Genomic DNA, 16,986 nt, shown 5'->3' with positions numbered 1-16,986 from the left:
TTCGGCTCTTCCGTTGGTTCTCTCTCTCGCACTAACGAAGCTAACTCGATAATTGGCATTTTTTTGTCTTACGAGAGCCTAGGAGCTCTCTGCCGGCTTCATTCTTAGTATAACTTACCTTTATTGAGCTAATTCGCGGTACGAGCGCACACACCTCCGGTAATCCCCCTATAATGGTTATATATTCCAACAATCGCTTTTCCGAAATCTTAGTCCAAAATTTCGAGCAAAGAGAGAGAGAGAGAGAGATTTCGAGATTGAATCTATATATATTTTACTAACTCGATCTCGAGTCGTGTGTGTGCGTGCGACGCGCAGCAGCAGCAGCAGCGAGAGAGCTCGACGCGTTCCCGGAATCTTAATTAGTTCGCCAAGGAATTTCGTTGGTGCAATTCGCTGCGAGTGACTTTTCACCGCGCGCGCGCGCATGATTATTTAGTGTCTGCCAAATCCCATACAATTGCACTTTAAATATAAAATTCATCGCCGGATTTAGAATGATCTACGCGTGCGAAGTGCGCCTGTGCGTCTGCGTCTGCGCGCGCGTATGATTGTTTAGAGAACGAAAGGAATGTCTATGAGTGCGTGCGTGCGTATGTGCGTACGAGAAAATCAACATTTTGTGCGCAGTGCAACAAGTGCGTGTGGGTATAATTATTGTTCGTAGTACGGCGAAGAAAGTGGATGGGGTTTTTTTTCTTTCTCTCTCTCGTCTCGCATATTTGAACAAACGAGTCACGAGGCTGCTGCTGCTTCTGCTGCTGCGCGGAGGAAATAGGTCAATAATTAATAAACAGTAAAACAATCGTAAGCTTCGGTCTCGTTTATTATATTATTCAAGAAGCTCGTCTCGCGGTTTATTATACATGCGTACGCGAAATATAAAATGTATATTAAAGGCGAACTTTTAACGAGCTTTTAAGTGTAATGGCGGCGAACGGCGGCAGCGCGGCGATCCGTTATATGAAAAATTTACAATTTAACCCGGGCACCCGTGTGCGCACTTTTACCGAAGAAGCTCAACGTCCTAATTACTCTCGCTCGCGTTTACGCAAAAATCCCCTCCTACCTCGAGAGGTAATATAAATATTACTCATCTCTTTTTCTCTGCGCTGCAACGGCGGCAGGTCTTTCTCCTTTTTCCGAGAGAGTGTAGCAAGCGAATCAAGGATTATAATAGCCGGTCGACGCGTGCGTATATTCGGTATACTTTCGCTTTTGACCGTTCGACGCGCGAGAGATGCGGTATTTATATGTATTATTATACATTCATAAATTCGCATCGATACAGAGTCCGCGAGATGTGTATAATAGAAAACGGGCTTTTACAAAGTAGCCTCTCTCTCTCTCGTCGAGCCTTTTCGACGATTGTTTTCCGCGCGCGCGGTACAAACAAATGGCCGAGACCCGCGGGATTTATTTCCTCGAGAGCTTTTTTGTATTAAGCGCTGCGTGTATCTGTCTGTGTGCGATAGGAAGATTGATAGATTATAATACTCTGTATAGCTATGAGCGAACGTGCAATTCTCCCGAGCCGATCATCATCGATTTCACTCGAATGTTCAAAATTATCCTCTACAGCTTATACGTATACTATTATTATTACCATTATATATATGCATCCGCGGAAGCTGCGTACCTATTCGTCTACTCGCGCGCATTTGCGTGTAATAATGCCATTATAAATGTAATATATAACTGGCTGGTGGTTACATCCTTGCCGATTTCGTCCATCGTATATCATGAATATAATATCATGTAAGCTGGCGAAAAGCTCGCTCATTACCGACTTTCGATTTTCTTCGGTGGCGGCACTCTCACTGTGTGTGCAAACGTACAATGAGGATATCTTCCCTTTTGAGGCAAGCTGCTGCTGCTGCTGCTGACTGTTGGTGCGCCGCGACGGATCTAAATTATACGCACGCTATTTTCACTTGTATTCATTCGTTCTGCAGCTTCGCGAGTAAATACTTTGGGCTATATGTAAAGTGCCAACGCGCGCACTCGAACGTAGTGCGTATACGTATATACAACTATAAACAATCGAAAGTCTAATTTCAGCCGTCGTCGACGACGACTTCGACACTCGCGCGCATTGTATTCGGGAGTCGATGCCGTCGTGTGCGTATAATATAATATGCCAATCCTTTTTTTTCTCTCTCTCTCTCACTCACTCTGATTTGCGAAAGCTGCACACGTATACCTGTAACGCGCGCATAAACAAAACAAACGGTATAATATGTATATTAACCTGTGGCTGGCGCGATGCCGAAAACTAGGCGTGGTTTTGTATGTATACGCGCGGCATAATTGCAGCTGCGGCGCACACTGAGTCGAATGTTTGCGTACGAGCTTTTTTAAAACGCACGCTTTACTTTTTATGGGTGACGTTCGCGCTTGTTTATACGTACGTAGACTATATAGTAGGATACGTATGTATGATATCCGCGTTTATAAATTGAGGCTTTTCTTTCGACTCGTGCGAAGTTCGCCCACACGGATCGCGGTAATGTTTTTTTTTCAACTCGCAACAGCGTTTTTTATCAAAATTTACTGCAAATATTATCCCTGGCAAGCTTGAAATCGTTAAAAGATTAAGAAAAAAAAAAACGATTCTTGGCCGTGAAAGTTTCAACGACTTTGCTCTGCAATGGTGGTTATAACGCGCGCTCGAATAGTTTTGCGCTCTGGCTACTTGGCTTCGAGCTTCCATGAATCAATTCGTCCTATAAGACAAAAGCGTGCGATCCTCGTTTGGAAAATGTGCGCATTAAACATACACAGCGGCAGCAGCAGCGACGACGAGGGAATCTGCCGTAGTAGCTCTATAAGCACGAGGACGAGAGAGAGAAAGAAAGAGCAGGAGGACGAAGGAAGGAAAGAGAAAGAGAAAGAGAGAACTACTTATTATACCTGCCTCGGAGCCTTTGGAGTGTGGGGGATGCAGCTCTACTTAGCTCGATACGATACAAAGAGAAGCTCCTGCGCTCGGTGAAGTTTTGCAACAGCAGCAGCGGAGATAGCTCCCCGCGCGCAGCGCAGTGCAGTGCAGTACGTATACGATATATATATAAGTACTACACCGCGCGTTGCAGCGGTGGCGCGGCGCGAGCTGAGCAAGGTCGTTGCCCAGGCAGTCGCTGCAGCCCGTCTAGGCCTTGAACTTGGAAGGCTGTTGCTGCTGCTGCTGCGCGCAGCTGAGCGAGTTAGCTATATAGCCAGGTTATTTTCCCTCCTGCACCTTCGACGGTGCACTACTACTGTATTATATATGTATGTGTGCACTTGAAACAGCGAGTATAGAAGTAAGAAGAAGCTAAGCTATATAAGCTACCTTTGTTCGTCAATTAGACAATTTGAGAGATGCGGAGACTCGCGTTGCGTTGCTTCTTCTGCCTGAGAGACGGATGCTTATTATATTCTAGAGAATAGAGAAAGGAGATCTCTCCGCACGCTTATTTGTCGTTGTTTTTTTTTATATATATAAATTCGATTCGAGGCATTTTGCAATTGCTAAGCAATTGCAGCTAGCTGAGTAAAATATTCACGAGATATCTCTAACAACAACAGCAGCAATGAGCAACAATGTGTATCGCTCCGATTGATTGATTGGTTTCGTTTTAGATCCTAGAACCACTATATAAACACAAACACTGCGCGCGCTCGATCCGCTTCTGCGTTAATTGAAGAATCGATTAACGAGCCGCGCTCCGTATACCGTTCGCGAATTAGGTCGCGCATCTCGCGCGCGCTCAATGAAGCATACATACGGAATAATAATATAAATGCGCCGCGCGCATTGTACGCTGTATACTATATATATTGGATCTGTGTTAACTGGTAGACTGCGGCGGCACACGCAGGCAGCGCTAGAGTCTTCAATTTGCGGTTTGCGCTCGCTCGCTCGCGAGATAAAAAAAGGCCTTCGAAAACTTTCCAAATGAAATCTACGGCGCGCGTCGTAAGATTGTGTCGTCGTCTTCGTCGTCGTCGTTGTTTCAAAGCCGCGTGTGTATATATATGTGGGTGAGCATTTTCATAATGCGATTCGCGATTGATCGTCGCGCGTGGACACTGACGCGTTGTGTGCTTTGCTCTTTTTTTTTTGGCCCGATCACACGAGTTCTCTCTCTCTCTCTCTCTCGCTGCGTCGTTGTCGTCGATCGTTACAATTGGAAAGCTCGCCTGTAATGCCACGCATAACCCGGAGTAGTAGCTGGTATAACCAGGTGTAGAGTCGCATTATTTTATACACACACACACACACGCGCAGAAACTAGCGCGGTGAGTTTTTCATACGCGGAATATTCGAAATTGCTCAAGATCGAGTCAATGTTTTTTTTTGTATCGCCATATACCTTTCGTATATAATACACATTTATCTCGCTCTAGCTCGCGTCCTTTTTCTCTCCCGCGCGTGATTAGCGCGCGCGCGAGATGTATTATACGCACACGGTTTCGAGATCTCGACTGGTTTTTCTCCTTTAGCCGAGTAGCAGCTCGCTCGAACGAATGTGGGAAATTTTTTTTTTCGGTGCATGTATAATATAATGATTTTTAATTCGGTTAACTTATCCCGAAGCGTCGAGCATCAATTTGACACATCTCTTATTTCGAGCGACGACGACGAAAGTTTATATTAATACCGAAAGCGCCTTTGTGGCTGGGCGGCTTACGAACTGATGGACTTTCCCGCGAAATTCGAAGAATATGCGAGCGTCGATGCACCCGAGGCTGCATGATCTCTTTATATATATGAAGCTTTGGTCCAGCGTCCAGATCGTATAAACCCAAATGAGATGCAGTATCGCCCCGAGGCGCGCGCGAATCATGCGAGGCTCTGCGCGATCGGCTCGTGCGGTTTCTGTGACTTTCTATATAACAATATTATTTATACATACGAGTGTATATTATGACCCGCGCAAGTGTGTATAATATCGGTGCGATTCGTCGGTGCGTAAATCTCGGCCGCCTCGCGAGATCTCGAATCGAAAAGATCGGTACGTATTACGAATATATCCGATTCCGATCGTATACATGCTTAATTGCTCGAAATACATCATCCTTTTTAATTATCGTGCACTGCACACACGACGTTCTGTACAAAGATTTCTCCTAATCACTTATAACAGGCCTCGCTCGCTCGCTCGAGATCTAATGATTATATATACCCGCGCGCGTTTTTTTGTTTTGTTTCGTTTTGTCTCTCGATGCTGCCTCGGCGCTAATACGGTATACCTTACTTTGTTTTTTGCTCGCGCCCCCTTCCCGCGTATTAATAATCGCGCATGACACACAGAGATCTCGACGCGCGAAGGCAGCTTATTGCAACCTACGGGGGAGAGAAAGTGTAGATAGAGTATGTATCTATCCGCGCGCGCAGCTGACACTTTCTTTCTCCAATTTGCGCGCGATTTAATAATAAATATCATAATAATATCATTCCACGTGCTCGCGAGTGTCTCTGAAACTTTTTTTGGTATGTCAGCGAGCTCGTGAGCGGCCTTCTTAATTAATTGATTTTTCCAGCTCGAGCATTTCTCTCCGCGCGACGTAGGTATCTATATAGCTGCTGCTGCTGTGGGAAAACCTTCGTAGTCGTCGTACGAGGTCCTTTTCCTTCATAAAATGCAACAATATAACCGATGGTATAAGGCGCGACGATCGATCGAGCGAGCTGCTTCGTCGCCGTGTACCGTATTATCGTTAAACAGACATTAATAGAACGGTAATTCCGATCTTTTATTAATTTCCTCGATGTGCTTAATACTCGATTCTCTTCCTTGTTCGTGTGTATGTGTATAAGAGGGGCGAAGATGAAACACACAATGGGGTACGACACGTGTGTCACCTGACACGTACCTCCGCGCGTCCTCGATCGCCGCATCCACATTTCTCGTATCACCCACGCGTTCAAATATACTATGCTGTACGATACTTATAGATAGCGCGTTCGAGCGAAGTTCACGGGCGCGGTCCCGTTAAATTAAAAAAAAAAAGAGCGAGAGAGAAGTGGCATGTTTAACGAAGGAAATAGCGTATGTGCGAGAGAGAGAGAGAGAAAGGCATTGTGCATTATTCGTTATAGCGTTGGTAGCTGGAAGAGAGAAAGAGAGAAAAATGACAGTTCCGTCGTTGCGCACATGAATATATACGCACCGCATTCCAGAAGTGCAGTAGTAGTAGTAGTACCGGCGATGCCGAGCGAGGCGACGATACGTGTCATTTTTCACGCTTCAACAGTTACTATGTACATATATACGAATTAGGCTGCGAAAGTCGAGCGAGCTCGTTAAAACACAAGGAAACGCGTATTCTTTTCTTTTCGCGCAAGTTCACCCCAAAAGTCCAGAATCGTGTACGTTTTTCAGCGATAATTAGCCCACTCCAGGGTGATATTAGAGAACACTGGAATCGCCGGCGTTTATGTACTCAACGCGGCCCCCCCGATCGCTACATAATAATCGCTCGTACGCACCAGGCTCGTTACGATACACACGTATAATACGCGATATCAATTGCCCGTTCATTAATGCCTAAACTGCGCACGGGAGGCGGCGGTGTTGTATCGCGTTTTTTTGCCGCAGAAATTTTCTCAATCGTTCGCGCTACCAGTTTTTCTAATAATAAAACATCCAAGGTACATATATACGCACGGCATTAAGTGTATAATCTACTCTAGAGTTCGAATTTCCTGCGCGATATATATACATATAGCGTTAAGTTTTTCACTACGCACTAGATAGTAGAGGTAATAGTACTGGCATTAAAGTATCGCAAAGACTTTAACGCCCCGTATACGCGCGATAGTTAAGTGGTCAATTAAAGCTCGAGTAGCTGCTGTTGCTGCTTGGATTATAATGCGCGTTAACAGCGACGCAGCAGAATCGTACGCTCGCTGTGCGTCGCACTTTTTTTTCGGCGCACTTGGAAAAGTACACACGATGATTCGCGTTCTGGCGTTCTATATAATACGATTTCAAATCGAAACTATCCCAACGGGACGTATTTATAAGCAGAATTCCGCGCTTAAGGTATATATAAAATATATAATCAATTAAAAATTAGACTCCGCGGGCTGTGTGTGTATGTGTGTTGTTTACTTTCACCCGATCGATCGATCGATTGCGCAATGTTTGCGCGCGGGCACACACACACGTGTAATTATTTGCAGTCTCGATCGAGCTATACGTATATGCGATCGACTCGTATATAATAATAAATATAATATAATGGTTCGTGTCGCTTTCGTTCGACTCACATATTATATAGAACTTGTGTATTTTCGCGCGACTATTTTCGATTTTATGCAAAATGAGCTCGTGCAATACACACTTTGATGTATACATCATATTGTGAATTAGTATGTAAGTTGTGACGACGACGACGACGACGACTTCATTGTGTACGCTGCACTATAAGCGGCAGGGGATCCTTTTTTTTTAGCCTCGCGATGCATGTATTTCTATGCTATGTAACGTGCGAGTCACGTGCATGCACACGACGGGTGACGCTGAGTCATGCGCCATGAACATGCGGCACAAATCGAGCCCCCGATGTATCGTTTTCGTGCGATAAAGAGACAGCTGCGTTTCGTGTGCGTGCGTGGACACATTGCATCGGGGATCATCGATTGTAAGTCGAGTCGAAGCTGCGCAGTGATAAATTGTTTTTTTATTAATTTACTTTCTTTTATAATATTTCATCGCAATGTCGATCGATGGGCTATTACTGCACCGGGTAGAATTCAGACATCAATACAAGCGTGTACGCGCCTCGAGACTTTAAATCCCAAACTTGACATCTGAAAATATATGGGCTGAGCTATAGTTAGCGTGATGGTCAAAAACATTTTATTCCTTAAATTATGTATTCGTACCTCTGAAGATTGCATTAAAAAGTAAAAATTTTAGCCCTCTAGGTTCAACCTTACTGGATTTAAAGTTGAATTTTCTTTTTCAGCTGTTTTTCTGCTTGCAATTCTGATATTTTGGGGTTAAAATGAAAAAATTGTTATTTCATGGTTTTTAGTGTAAAATTTGATCTAGAATTCAAATTTGCAATTGAAAATCATATTTATGATATCAAAACCCATCAAAATGATAAAATATTTGAAACTAGCATTAATTTTCAAAAAAGAAGTGTATTCGTCTCTTTCGATTATACTAATATTGTCCAATTTGTTCATCGACATTGCCAAGACTCTCTTGACTCAATTTTTGTGATCGTCAGACAAACAGACTTCATTATTCATCTATATTTGAGTAAAGAATCAAGGAAAACTTCATAAAAACCATGTTTTTTTACACATATGTAGCTCAATAATGAAGTCTGTTTGTCTGCAGATCACCAAAATTGAGTCAGGAGAGTTTTGGCAATGTCGATGAACAAATTGGACAATATTAGTTTAATCAAAAGAGACGAATACACTTCCTTTTGAAAATTAAAGCTAGTTTCAAATATTTTATCATTTTGATGGGTTTTGATGTCATAAATATGATTTTCAAGTACAAATTTGAATTCTAGATCAAATTTTACAGATTTGAGTAAAGAATCAAGGAAAACTTCATAAAAACCATGTTTTTTTACACATATGTAGCTCAATAATGAAGTCTGTTTGTCTGCAGATCACCAAAATTGAGTCAGGAGAGTGTTGGCAATGTCGATGAACAAATTACACAATATTAGTTTAATCAAAAGAGACGAATACACTTCTTTTTTGAAAATTAATGCTAGTTTCAAATATTTTATCATTTTGATGGGTTTTGATGTCATAAATATGATTTTCAATTACAAATTTGAATTCTAGATCAAATTTTACACTAAAAACCATGAAATAACAATTTTTTCATATTAACCCCAAAATATTAGAATTGCAAGCAAAATAACACCAAGAAAAAAAATTCAACTTTAAATCCAGTAGGGTTAGACCTAGAGGAGTAAAATTTTTATTTTTCAAAGTGATCTTCAAAAGTAATAATACCTAATTTAAGAAAAGAATGTTTCTGACCCGCTTATTATGGCTTAGCCCATATAAAAGGATTGTAAATGAAAAATTTGAACAAATTAGAGAATTAAATTTTAATTTAGCTTTATTTATTTGGATGATATAAAATATCTTACAACATCAATCCACATTTAATAACATCAGATATAAACAATCCAGTGAATATGCTTACAGCCATCATTAACTTTGAACTTCACTGGCTAACAAAATATTGAATAAATCTTTATTAGACAATTGTGTATCCATGATAATTTCAGAGAGCTCCTCTGGAAATCTATAACTTGTCAGACCCATGAATGATAAAGTCGCCCAGGATCGGAAAAATCTCCTAGCCATTGTCTCGCCTAGATGCAGAGCACAAGTCTCTCCAGATTTGCCTAGAAATTTCTTGAATTTTTCCGACTGCGAGAGCTCAAAGTAATCCGTATAATTCATTACTTTTGCTGCTTCTTTGTGGGGCAGCTGCAGAAGGTCGTAGAGCGTCAGGTCCGGCTTGATAATCATCTCCTTGGCTTCTTTCGTGAACTTCTCATCGTCATAGCAATGTTTTTGAAGATCCGCAGACGACTCCTCGAACAGTTTACGCTTGGAGAAAAATTTCATTATCGTCAAGGCGTCCTTTCGGTTTAGCTCGTATCCTCTATCTTCGAGACGTTCGATGACTAACATTGCGCCAGCTGCTAGCTCCAAATTGTATTTTATCTTCTCGAAACGTTGACGTATCTCAATGTCAAAACCGAGCACCAAATCGAAACCCCCAGGAACGCTTCTATCCTTAGGAAGTTTCTTGCCTAAGTATGTCTCAGTTGGAAAAACAAACTTGGAAAGTTCGACTCCGCGATCCAGGAGTAACTCGACGGTTTTTGGCATGAAGTTCGCTACGGCCAGTTGGAGTGGCGTCCTACCCATCTTATTAGGAACGTCCAATTGTAGCGTCTGCTTCCTTTCCTCGTTGACTTTGAAGAATAACTCGACTACGTCTTCCTCGAGAAATTTCTGACAGAGGTGATGAAGAGCAGTTGATCCGTAGTCGTTGGATAAGTTCGGATTGGCTCCATTTTTTAAGAGCACTTCGAGTACTTGTTTTTTATCCGCTTCGTCTCCTCGACAAGTAATGAGAAGAGGAGTCGATTTTTTATTATTGGTTATGTCGACCTTGGCACCGTACATCAGTAACAATTCGATCATCTCGCTTCTGCAGCTGGGGGCTTTGAGATCGTAGTCTTTCTGACAAACTACGTGTAAAGAGGCCAATCCTTTTCTATTCTTCAAATTTGGATCGACACCTAGTGTGAGTAGCCACTCTACAAACTTTTTGCGCCCACAAGACACAGCTACGTGTAGTATCTGGCTCGCTAATTTGCTCCGAGCATTGATTTTAAACTTGGTGTACATGTCGACCAAATCTTCATCACGATGCGTTTTACACATGAGGCACAGCGGTGTCATACCATTTTTGTTAGCCGAATATAAATTGGCGCCGTGTTTCAACAAGAGTTCGATAACACGTTCATTCTCTCTCCTCTTCGAGGCGTAGTGCAGGGGTGAATCACCCGTTGGCTTCACGACGGCATTTGGATTCTCCCCACGTTTTAATAATAGTTCAACGACTTCAGCGTCGCCGAACTCGCAGGCCACGTGCAAGGGCGAGATTCCCGATTTCTCCATGTGGTTCTCGTTGTATGAACGCAATATTGCACCTACGATTGCTTCTTGTGCACGAAGCACTTCTTCCTCATTGAAAATGTAGTCGAACGCAGACATGTTTAGGCACACAAACACAATCACTAGTAAATTCACTGAGAATGAATATTAATCAAAGTTTCTCTGTAAAAGAGAATTACTCGTGGGATAAGATTATTATAACTCGGACGTTCACACTCCCGTGTCGTACGGTGTACTGATGTCTGCTGCTGCACGCAGCCTCTATTTATTGGGTTGACTGGCGTGGCCATCTCCCACGCTAGAAGCTTCCAAAGTGAGCGCTACATTCAAATCCTTGTAAAGATGTAATTTAAAATATCTATTGTAAAATTTTTTTTTGCATTTATAAAATTGAAAACATAATTGCTGACACAGTATGAGTTGTAATTATAATTATTTTAAAAATTTTTACAATAAATATTTTAAATTAAATATTTACGAAATTTGAATTTCGTCGCGATACATCCAGATTGTTCTAGAAGAATCTCGATCGTTACGTGGTATGAGTAAAGTTACTGTTAAAATGTGTAGCCAAAAAAATAAGACTGATCGATCATAAGAACTAAATCACTAAACAATGTCATTATTTTTGTGTTTTTACATGCGTAAATAATAACAGCGTCATCGAAAAAAACGTAATTTTTATGAAAAATGCGAAAAAATGACTCATTTTTTCGAGTTCAACTTCCTGTAACTCTTGAAGTTTTTTATCAGTTTTACGATGAGTTCTTGAAATTTTCTGAAAGAAAGCAAGAAAATACTCATGTAAAAAATGTATTACAATCAAAGATTTTTGTAAAATTTCAGCATTAACAATTAATGAGGTGAAAAATGACAATACTTTCAATATTGACCTATAACTAGCGCACGTGTTAGACGCTGCTCTGCTTGCTTTTTTGTTCTCACTTTTTAGCTTGTTATTTCGGCTTACTTTTGTGCTTATAACTCTTAATAAGCTATATCTATTTATTTTTCCTATTTATTCATATTCTAACTTGTTGCAATGAATTTACAATAGTTATTGTTAAAGTTTCAATGAAAGGTAAAAATTATGCTGAGTTAACCTAAAAATACAAATCAATACTTGTATACATCATACTATTATTTTGTAAAAGCTTGTTTCATTGTAAAAAAGATAAACTTTGACATCTTAATTTATTATTAATTGATAAATAATTATACAAATAGTAAAAAAACTTTTAGAAATTTTAAATCTAAAAACTGCCATCACCACGTGCCAATCCATTTTACAAACTTATGTTTGAATGAATGCCTTTTTTAATTCGCTTTTTTTTATTTACTATTTTTTAAATCAATGTTATGATTAATGCGGCTTGTTTGTTTGTAATTTTCAACATAAGCGGGTGAAGGGGGAGGCCGGGCATGAAGGAGATCCAAGGTTGTACATCTATGGTTGTTGAATAATTACTTTTGTAAAGACATGTTCACAAATAAACATTTGTATATATTAGACTGTTCTTTAGTAAAAGCTTTTTTTTATTGTAAAAAAGATAAACTTTGATATCTTATTTTAATTAATTATGAAAATAGTAAAAAAACTGTCAGATTTGAAATCTTAAAACTGTCATTACTACGTGCTTATTATTTTTCCAAACTTATTCTCAAATAAATGCCTTTTATAATTCGCTTTTTTTTATTTACAATTTTTGAAACAAATGTTATTGTTAATTCATCGTTCATTTCGGGATCGAAATTTCTGGAAAAAACATTCTTCGACGCGTCGCTACTCGCCATGTGTGCGTGTATCGTGCGTACAAATTACAATGGTCGAACTTATATGTGTGTGCGTGTGAGTTTAGGTCCATATATGTGAGCACTTAATTCACCGTATTAAAACCCCCGGCGTCTCGTATGCGTGGTTTTTCTCTAAACTTCGAGAAAATGCGATCGCTGCGCGGCGGCCTCGTAAAGCAACAGCCACGTCAATGGACTCGTGGACACACAAAACACATATTTATACGAAAAATGTAACAAGCGCGGAATGCGTACTTGTGTGTACCATATACATGACCCGGACAGTATCTTGCATTATAATACGTAAAATCGGTATAACGTACGTAGCATGTATATATAACGCGGAGCGCATATAACGGCGCCCGCGTATTTGCTCGTTGCGCTATAAATTTTCAACGCGCGCGAGGGCCAAGCCTTTCAGAATTCTCACGTGAGCCATGCGGTGGTCTGTGTTGCATACGTACATTATACAGCTGCACACACGCACACACGTACATGCATACGCGCGCACGTGGAGAAAAGGAAATAGGAAGAATTAAAAAACAAGCATCTAAACCCATGCGCGTGGATTATTGTCAAACGCGTGATCGCTACCGATAATCGTGCTTGAGCTGAGTCGGATTGATTGATTTCGGTGTATGGTGCAGTTGTCATAAATCCATCCATTGTGCACGGTACGTGTACACCAGTATGTGGTTGCGATGCATCCAAACGCGCGATTGCGCTAGTGAGATGTTGACGCGATCTCTCTCATTCATTGGGGCACGCGTGTAATCGCTGCGCATGGCTTTTCCTACATACTTTCGAAACTGCCTCGAATCGTATGCCACGTTTTGATTCTTTACATCCTCTCTTGAAGGAGAGATGACCAGCTAGTTTTTGTATCGAATTAACAGAGATTCAATCACGAAAATTAACACATAACTGCTCATACGGTATGTAAATCAATTCCGCTCATAACGATGCACTTCCAAAACGCGACAAGAGTCGCTTGACTCCATTGTTTACGCGCATATTCGCCTTCAATATTTCAATATGGGATAATCATTTTCCGTGTATATTAATAATCCGTGTGTACGCGCAGGATAGAAAAATGATCTATTATCCGGCAATATGTAATGAGTTACGCACACACATACACACGGACTGAGCCAATATCGCATTATGCGTCGGGGTCTTGGAAAAATCGTGCAGCTGCAGCTACAGCTGAGCTGCTGTGGCTGTGGCACTGCGGCTGCGGCTGCGAGCGCAACCCGACATCATAATTGCCACTTTTAATCATGATTCACGCAGACAATAATTACGCTTTATTATTTACTCGCTCGATTCTCCTATTATCGTCATTAGCTATTTACAAGACTTGTCATCGTCGTCGCGCTGCAGCGGAGCTCACGATGACATAATTGATTAATATATATTATATATTGTGTATATACGCAGTTCCTTAACTGGCTTCTATATAATAATTTCGCAATTCCGCGCGTTTATATCGAACGCAAGTCGCGCCTAGTTGTTTACACGCGCGACGATAATTACGATTTTATACCCGCCTCACTCACGCGGAGACATTTCAATTTCTCGATGTTAAATCTGTTTACGAAAAGCCCGCGCAAATTTATAATCTACAAGAGCTTTTTTTCTGGCCAAAAAATAAAAAACAAATTCCAGCGAGTGAAACTTCTAATCCATTCGAGGTGACTCGGACGAGTGTTTACAACGATACGTATAATATATAGCAGCTGTTGCTGCGGCTATATAGAAGCTCGACGAGCTCAGGGTACAAGGCACCCATGTTTCGTTCGAAGCTTATCATAATAATGCACGTAATAAGATGGCAAAAGCTAACAATACTTCGAGACACATGCACACACGTATTATATATAGGCTGCACCGAGCAGCAGCGGCAGCAACGAGTCAATGGATCGGCGCGCGAGATACGTCGTCCAGCTGCAGCAGCAGCAGCAGCAGCAGCAGCAGCAGTCATAAAGGAGAAAGTATATAGAGTCGCTATGGTGTACACGAGACATTTTCGTTGCAGCCACTGCTGTCTAGTGCATGTTCTCATAGAGAGCTCTCAGAGAGACATAAAGAGAGAGAGAAAGAGATATTTATAAGCCTCCGATCGTCACGTGCTGCCATATTATTATTGAGCTGCTATGCTATGTATGTAATACGTGCAGCATCCCACCCCCGGAAGAAGAGTCGCCGGAATGTCAGGAAATGTCATTTGCCTCTCGATGAAATCGTGAGAGACTATATCTAAGATTAATGAACGCAGCAGCAACAAAGAGAGATAGGAATAATGTATTTCGTGTATGTAACCCGGGTCTATAGTTTTAAAGTTTGACTTTCTTGAGACTTTTTTTTTTGTTTAAGAGAAAATTAAAAAAACGTGTTGACCCGCGAGTGTTGATAAGCCGGCCGAGTTTAATGCGCCTCGATTTATATAATAATAATAATAAACAATAATAATAACAAGGCGGCCTCGCGCGCGAGAGAGACGCGCGATGTATTGATTTTTATTGAATGCGGAAACTCGACGTGTACGTATATAGAAGCAGCTCGTATTAAAACCGATCTCTCTCTCGCTCTCTCTCGCGAGGCTCGCGATTGACGCGATTATTGTTCCCGGAACGCACCGCTGCTGCCCGGCTATTTGCGAATTTCAATTGCCTCTTTAAAAGAAAGAAAAGAAAAAAAAAATAAGATAAAATACGCGCGAGTCCGTTATCGAAAATTATTCATTGAGTGTGCGCGCGTGTAATAATGTAATTTCGAGCTGCTTCGCGCGCAGGGCGGGCTCTCTCGGCTCCGCAGATTTCATAAGCTCGCGAGCAAAAAATTAAAATTATTCTATACGTACATATATTTAGACGATCGAGCGTTCGCTGTGCCGCGGGTACTCGAGAGTACGTTATATTGAATTTCTCAATAATATCGAGCCAGCTCCAGGATCGGACTTTTATATTATTACATTAAACCGCAGTGGATATAGTGGCTTTTAAAAACTCGAGCCGTAGCTGTGCTATATAACAGTAAAGCTCGCCGATTCTCATATATATAATATTATTATATACGCGTGCTTGTATACATGCCCCACACGCGCGCGCGCGCGGGCACGAGAGATAAACTTGTTCCGATTTCTGGCTCGAGCGGATAATAAACACAGCATCACATTATTATTGTATATGTGTATACGTGTCTGGGAAACAAAGCGCACAGACAGACAACAGCAACAAAAAAAGAGAAAAGGAAGAAAAAACTTTTCCAAAAAAGAGCCTCGAGTCGCGAGCTAATCGTCCGCGAAATTTGCGGAAGTATCAAGAGTGTACGGTATATTATCCCGAGTCATCGCGCATACATACGTACATATACATATAATATGAAAAGATCGGCGTCGGCTGCTGCGGAGCAAACGTCAGAGAAAGTAGAGCGAGCCACACGAGATCGGCAGCGGAGCAGGTATATAGGAGTAGCATATAGGTATTATTTCCTTTTATTTTTTTGCCTCGATGGATCACGCGCAGCAGCAGCGGCAACGAGTAACAAGAAGTGCAGTCGTGTCATATTTTGCTCTATAATACGCCACCGCACCACCGCCGCACAGTCGCGTGTGAGCGAGAATCGATTTCGCCTCTGTTTTTTTTTCTTCGTTGTCGTCCGCTGGTTACAGTATCCGCGTTATGGCGCTCCGAGGAGATCCTCCGTAGATTGAGCCGTTATTTTTATCATATATGTATGCACTCTCGCATTCTTTATATTTATTATTACACATTTATAAATATATCGCATTTCTCGCATGAGCGTAACGCAAGGTCAAGTGTACGGCGACGACGACTACGACGAGACGAGGTGCATTATTATATACAGCAGTGGTGTTGCGCGCGTCGGAGCGCGACATGAAAATCTGCACGCGAGTCACGCGTCACGGAAAAATATAATTCCCGATGCGCCTGTGACGACGACCAAGATGACGACGAGCAAGACGATCTAGGAATGCGCACGAACTGCTCGATGCTCATGTTTGTGCTGGCAAATATATGCCATATTGTACTCGCGTGCGTAAATCTTTCGATGGAATGTCGCTGGCAGCAGTGCGGCGCGATTTATACTTCCTACGCATTTTTATCCATTTATAGATGTGTGTAATAATACTTGCAAATGTACAAACGATTTATATAGCTATAACGCGTTATACCCACACCACTTTAGAATTATGATTGTTTCAATAATTAATATGGATCGGATCGCAATTGCGGCGCGTGCGTGCGAAAATTAATTGCCTTTAACGCGCGCGGGTATTAATCGCTCGATGAAAAGAAAGAAGTTTTTAATGTATAATATTAGAACACGCGCGGGGTTTCAATTAAAAGGCGTGTGCAGCGCACAATTTTTTGCTTCGCGAACCGCTATCACCTCAATGATGATGATGAAAATTGATTTTTCTCGCGCGGGCGAAAAGAAGTACGTTTTCCTTTTGTGATGGGCGAGCTCGCGCGTGAAAAAAGCGAGAGATGGAA

General features: G+C 41.6%; 1 protein-coding gene across 6 annotated transcripts in view; it reads left to right on the top strand.

The window, feature by feature from the left end:
- Positions 1-16,986, top strand: part of LOC106655455 (formin-J) — a 115,291-nt gene that overhangs the window by 43,504 nt on the left and 54,801 nt on the right. Inside the window, exon 1 of one of the 6 annotated variants that reach the window (XM_014375848.2) lies at positions 15,785-15,928. The exons of the other annotated variants lie outside the window; for them this stretch is intronic. Within the exon in view, the coding sequence (XP_014231334.1) occupies positions 15,849-15,928 (80 nt within the window). The 5' untranslated portion in view covers positions 15,785-15,848. Of the gene's footprint in view, positions 1-15,784; positions 15,929-16,986 lie in introns of those variants that run through there. 6 annotated transcript variants of the gene reach the window in all.

Source organism: Trichogramma pretiosum, unplaced genomic scaffold (genome assembly GCF_000599845.2).
Source record: "Trichogramma pretiosum strain Unisexual culture from Peru unplaced genomic scaffold, Tpre_2.0 scaffold107, whole genome shotgun sequence".
Lineage (NCBI taxonomy): Eukaryota > Metazoa > Arthropoda > Insecta > Hymenoptera > Trichogrammatidae > Trichogramma > Trichogramma pretiosum.
Note: the sequence above shows the minus strand (reverse complement) of the source record. Positions and strands in the feature narration are given on the sequence as shown.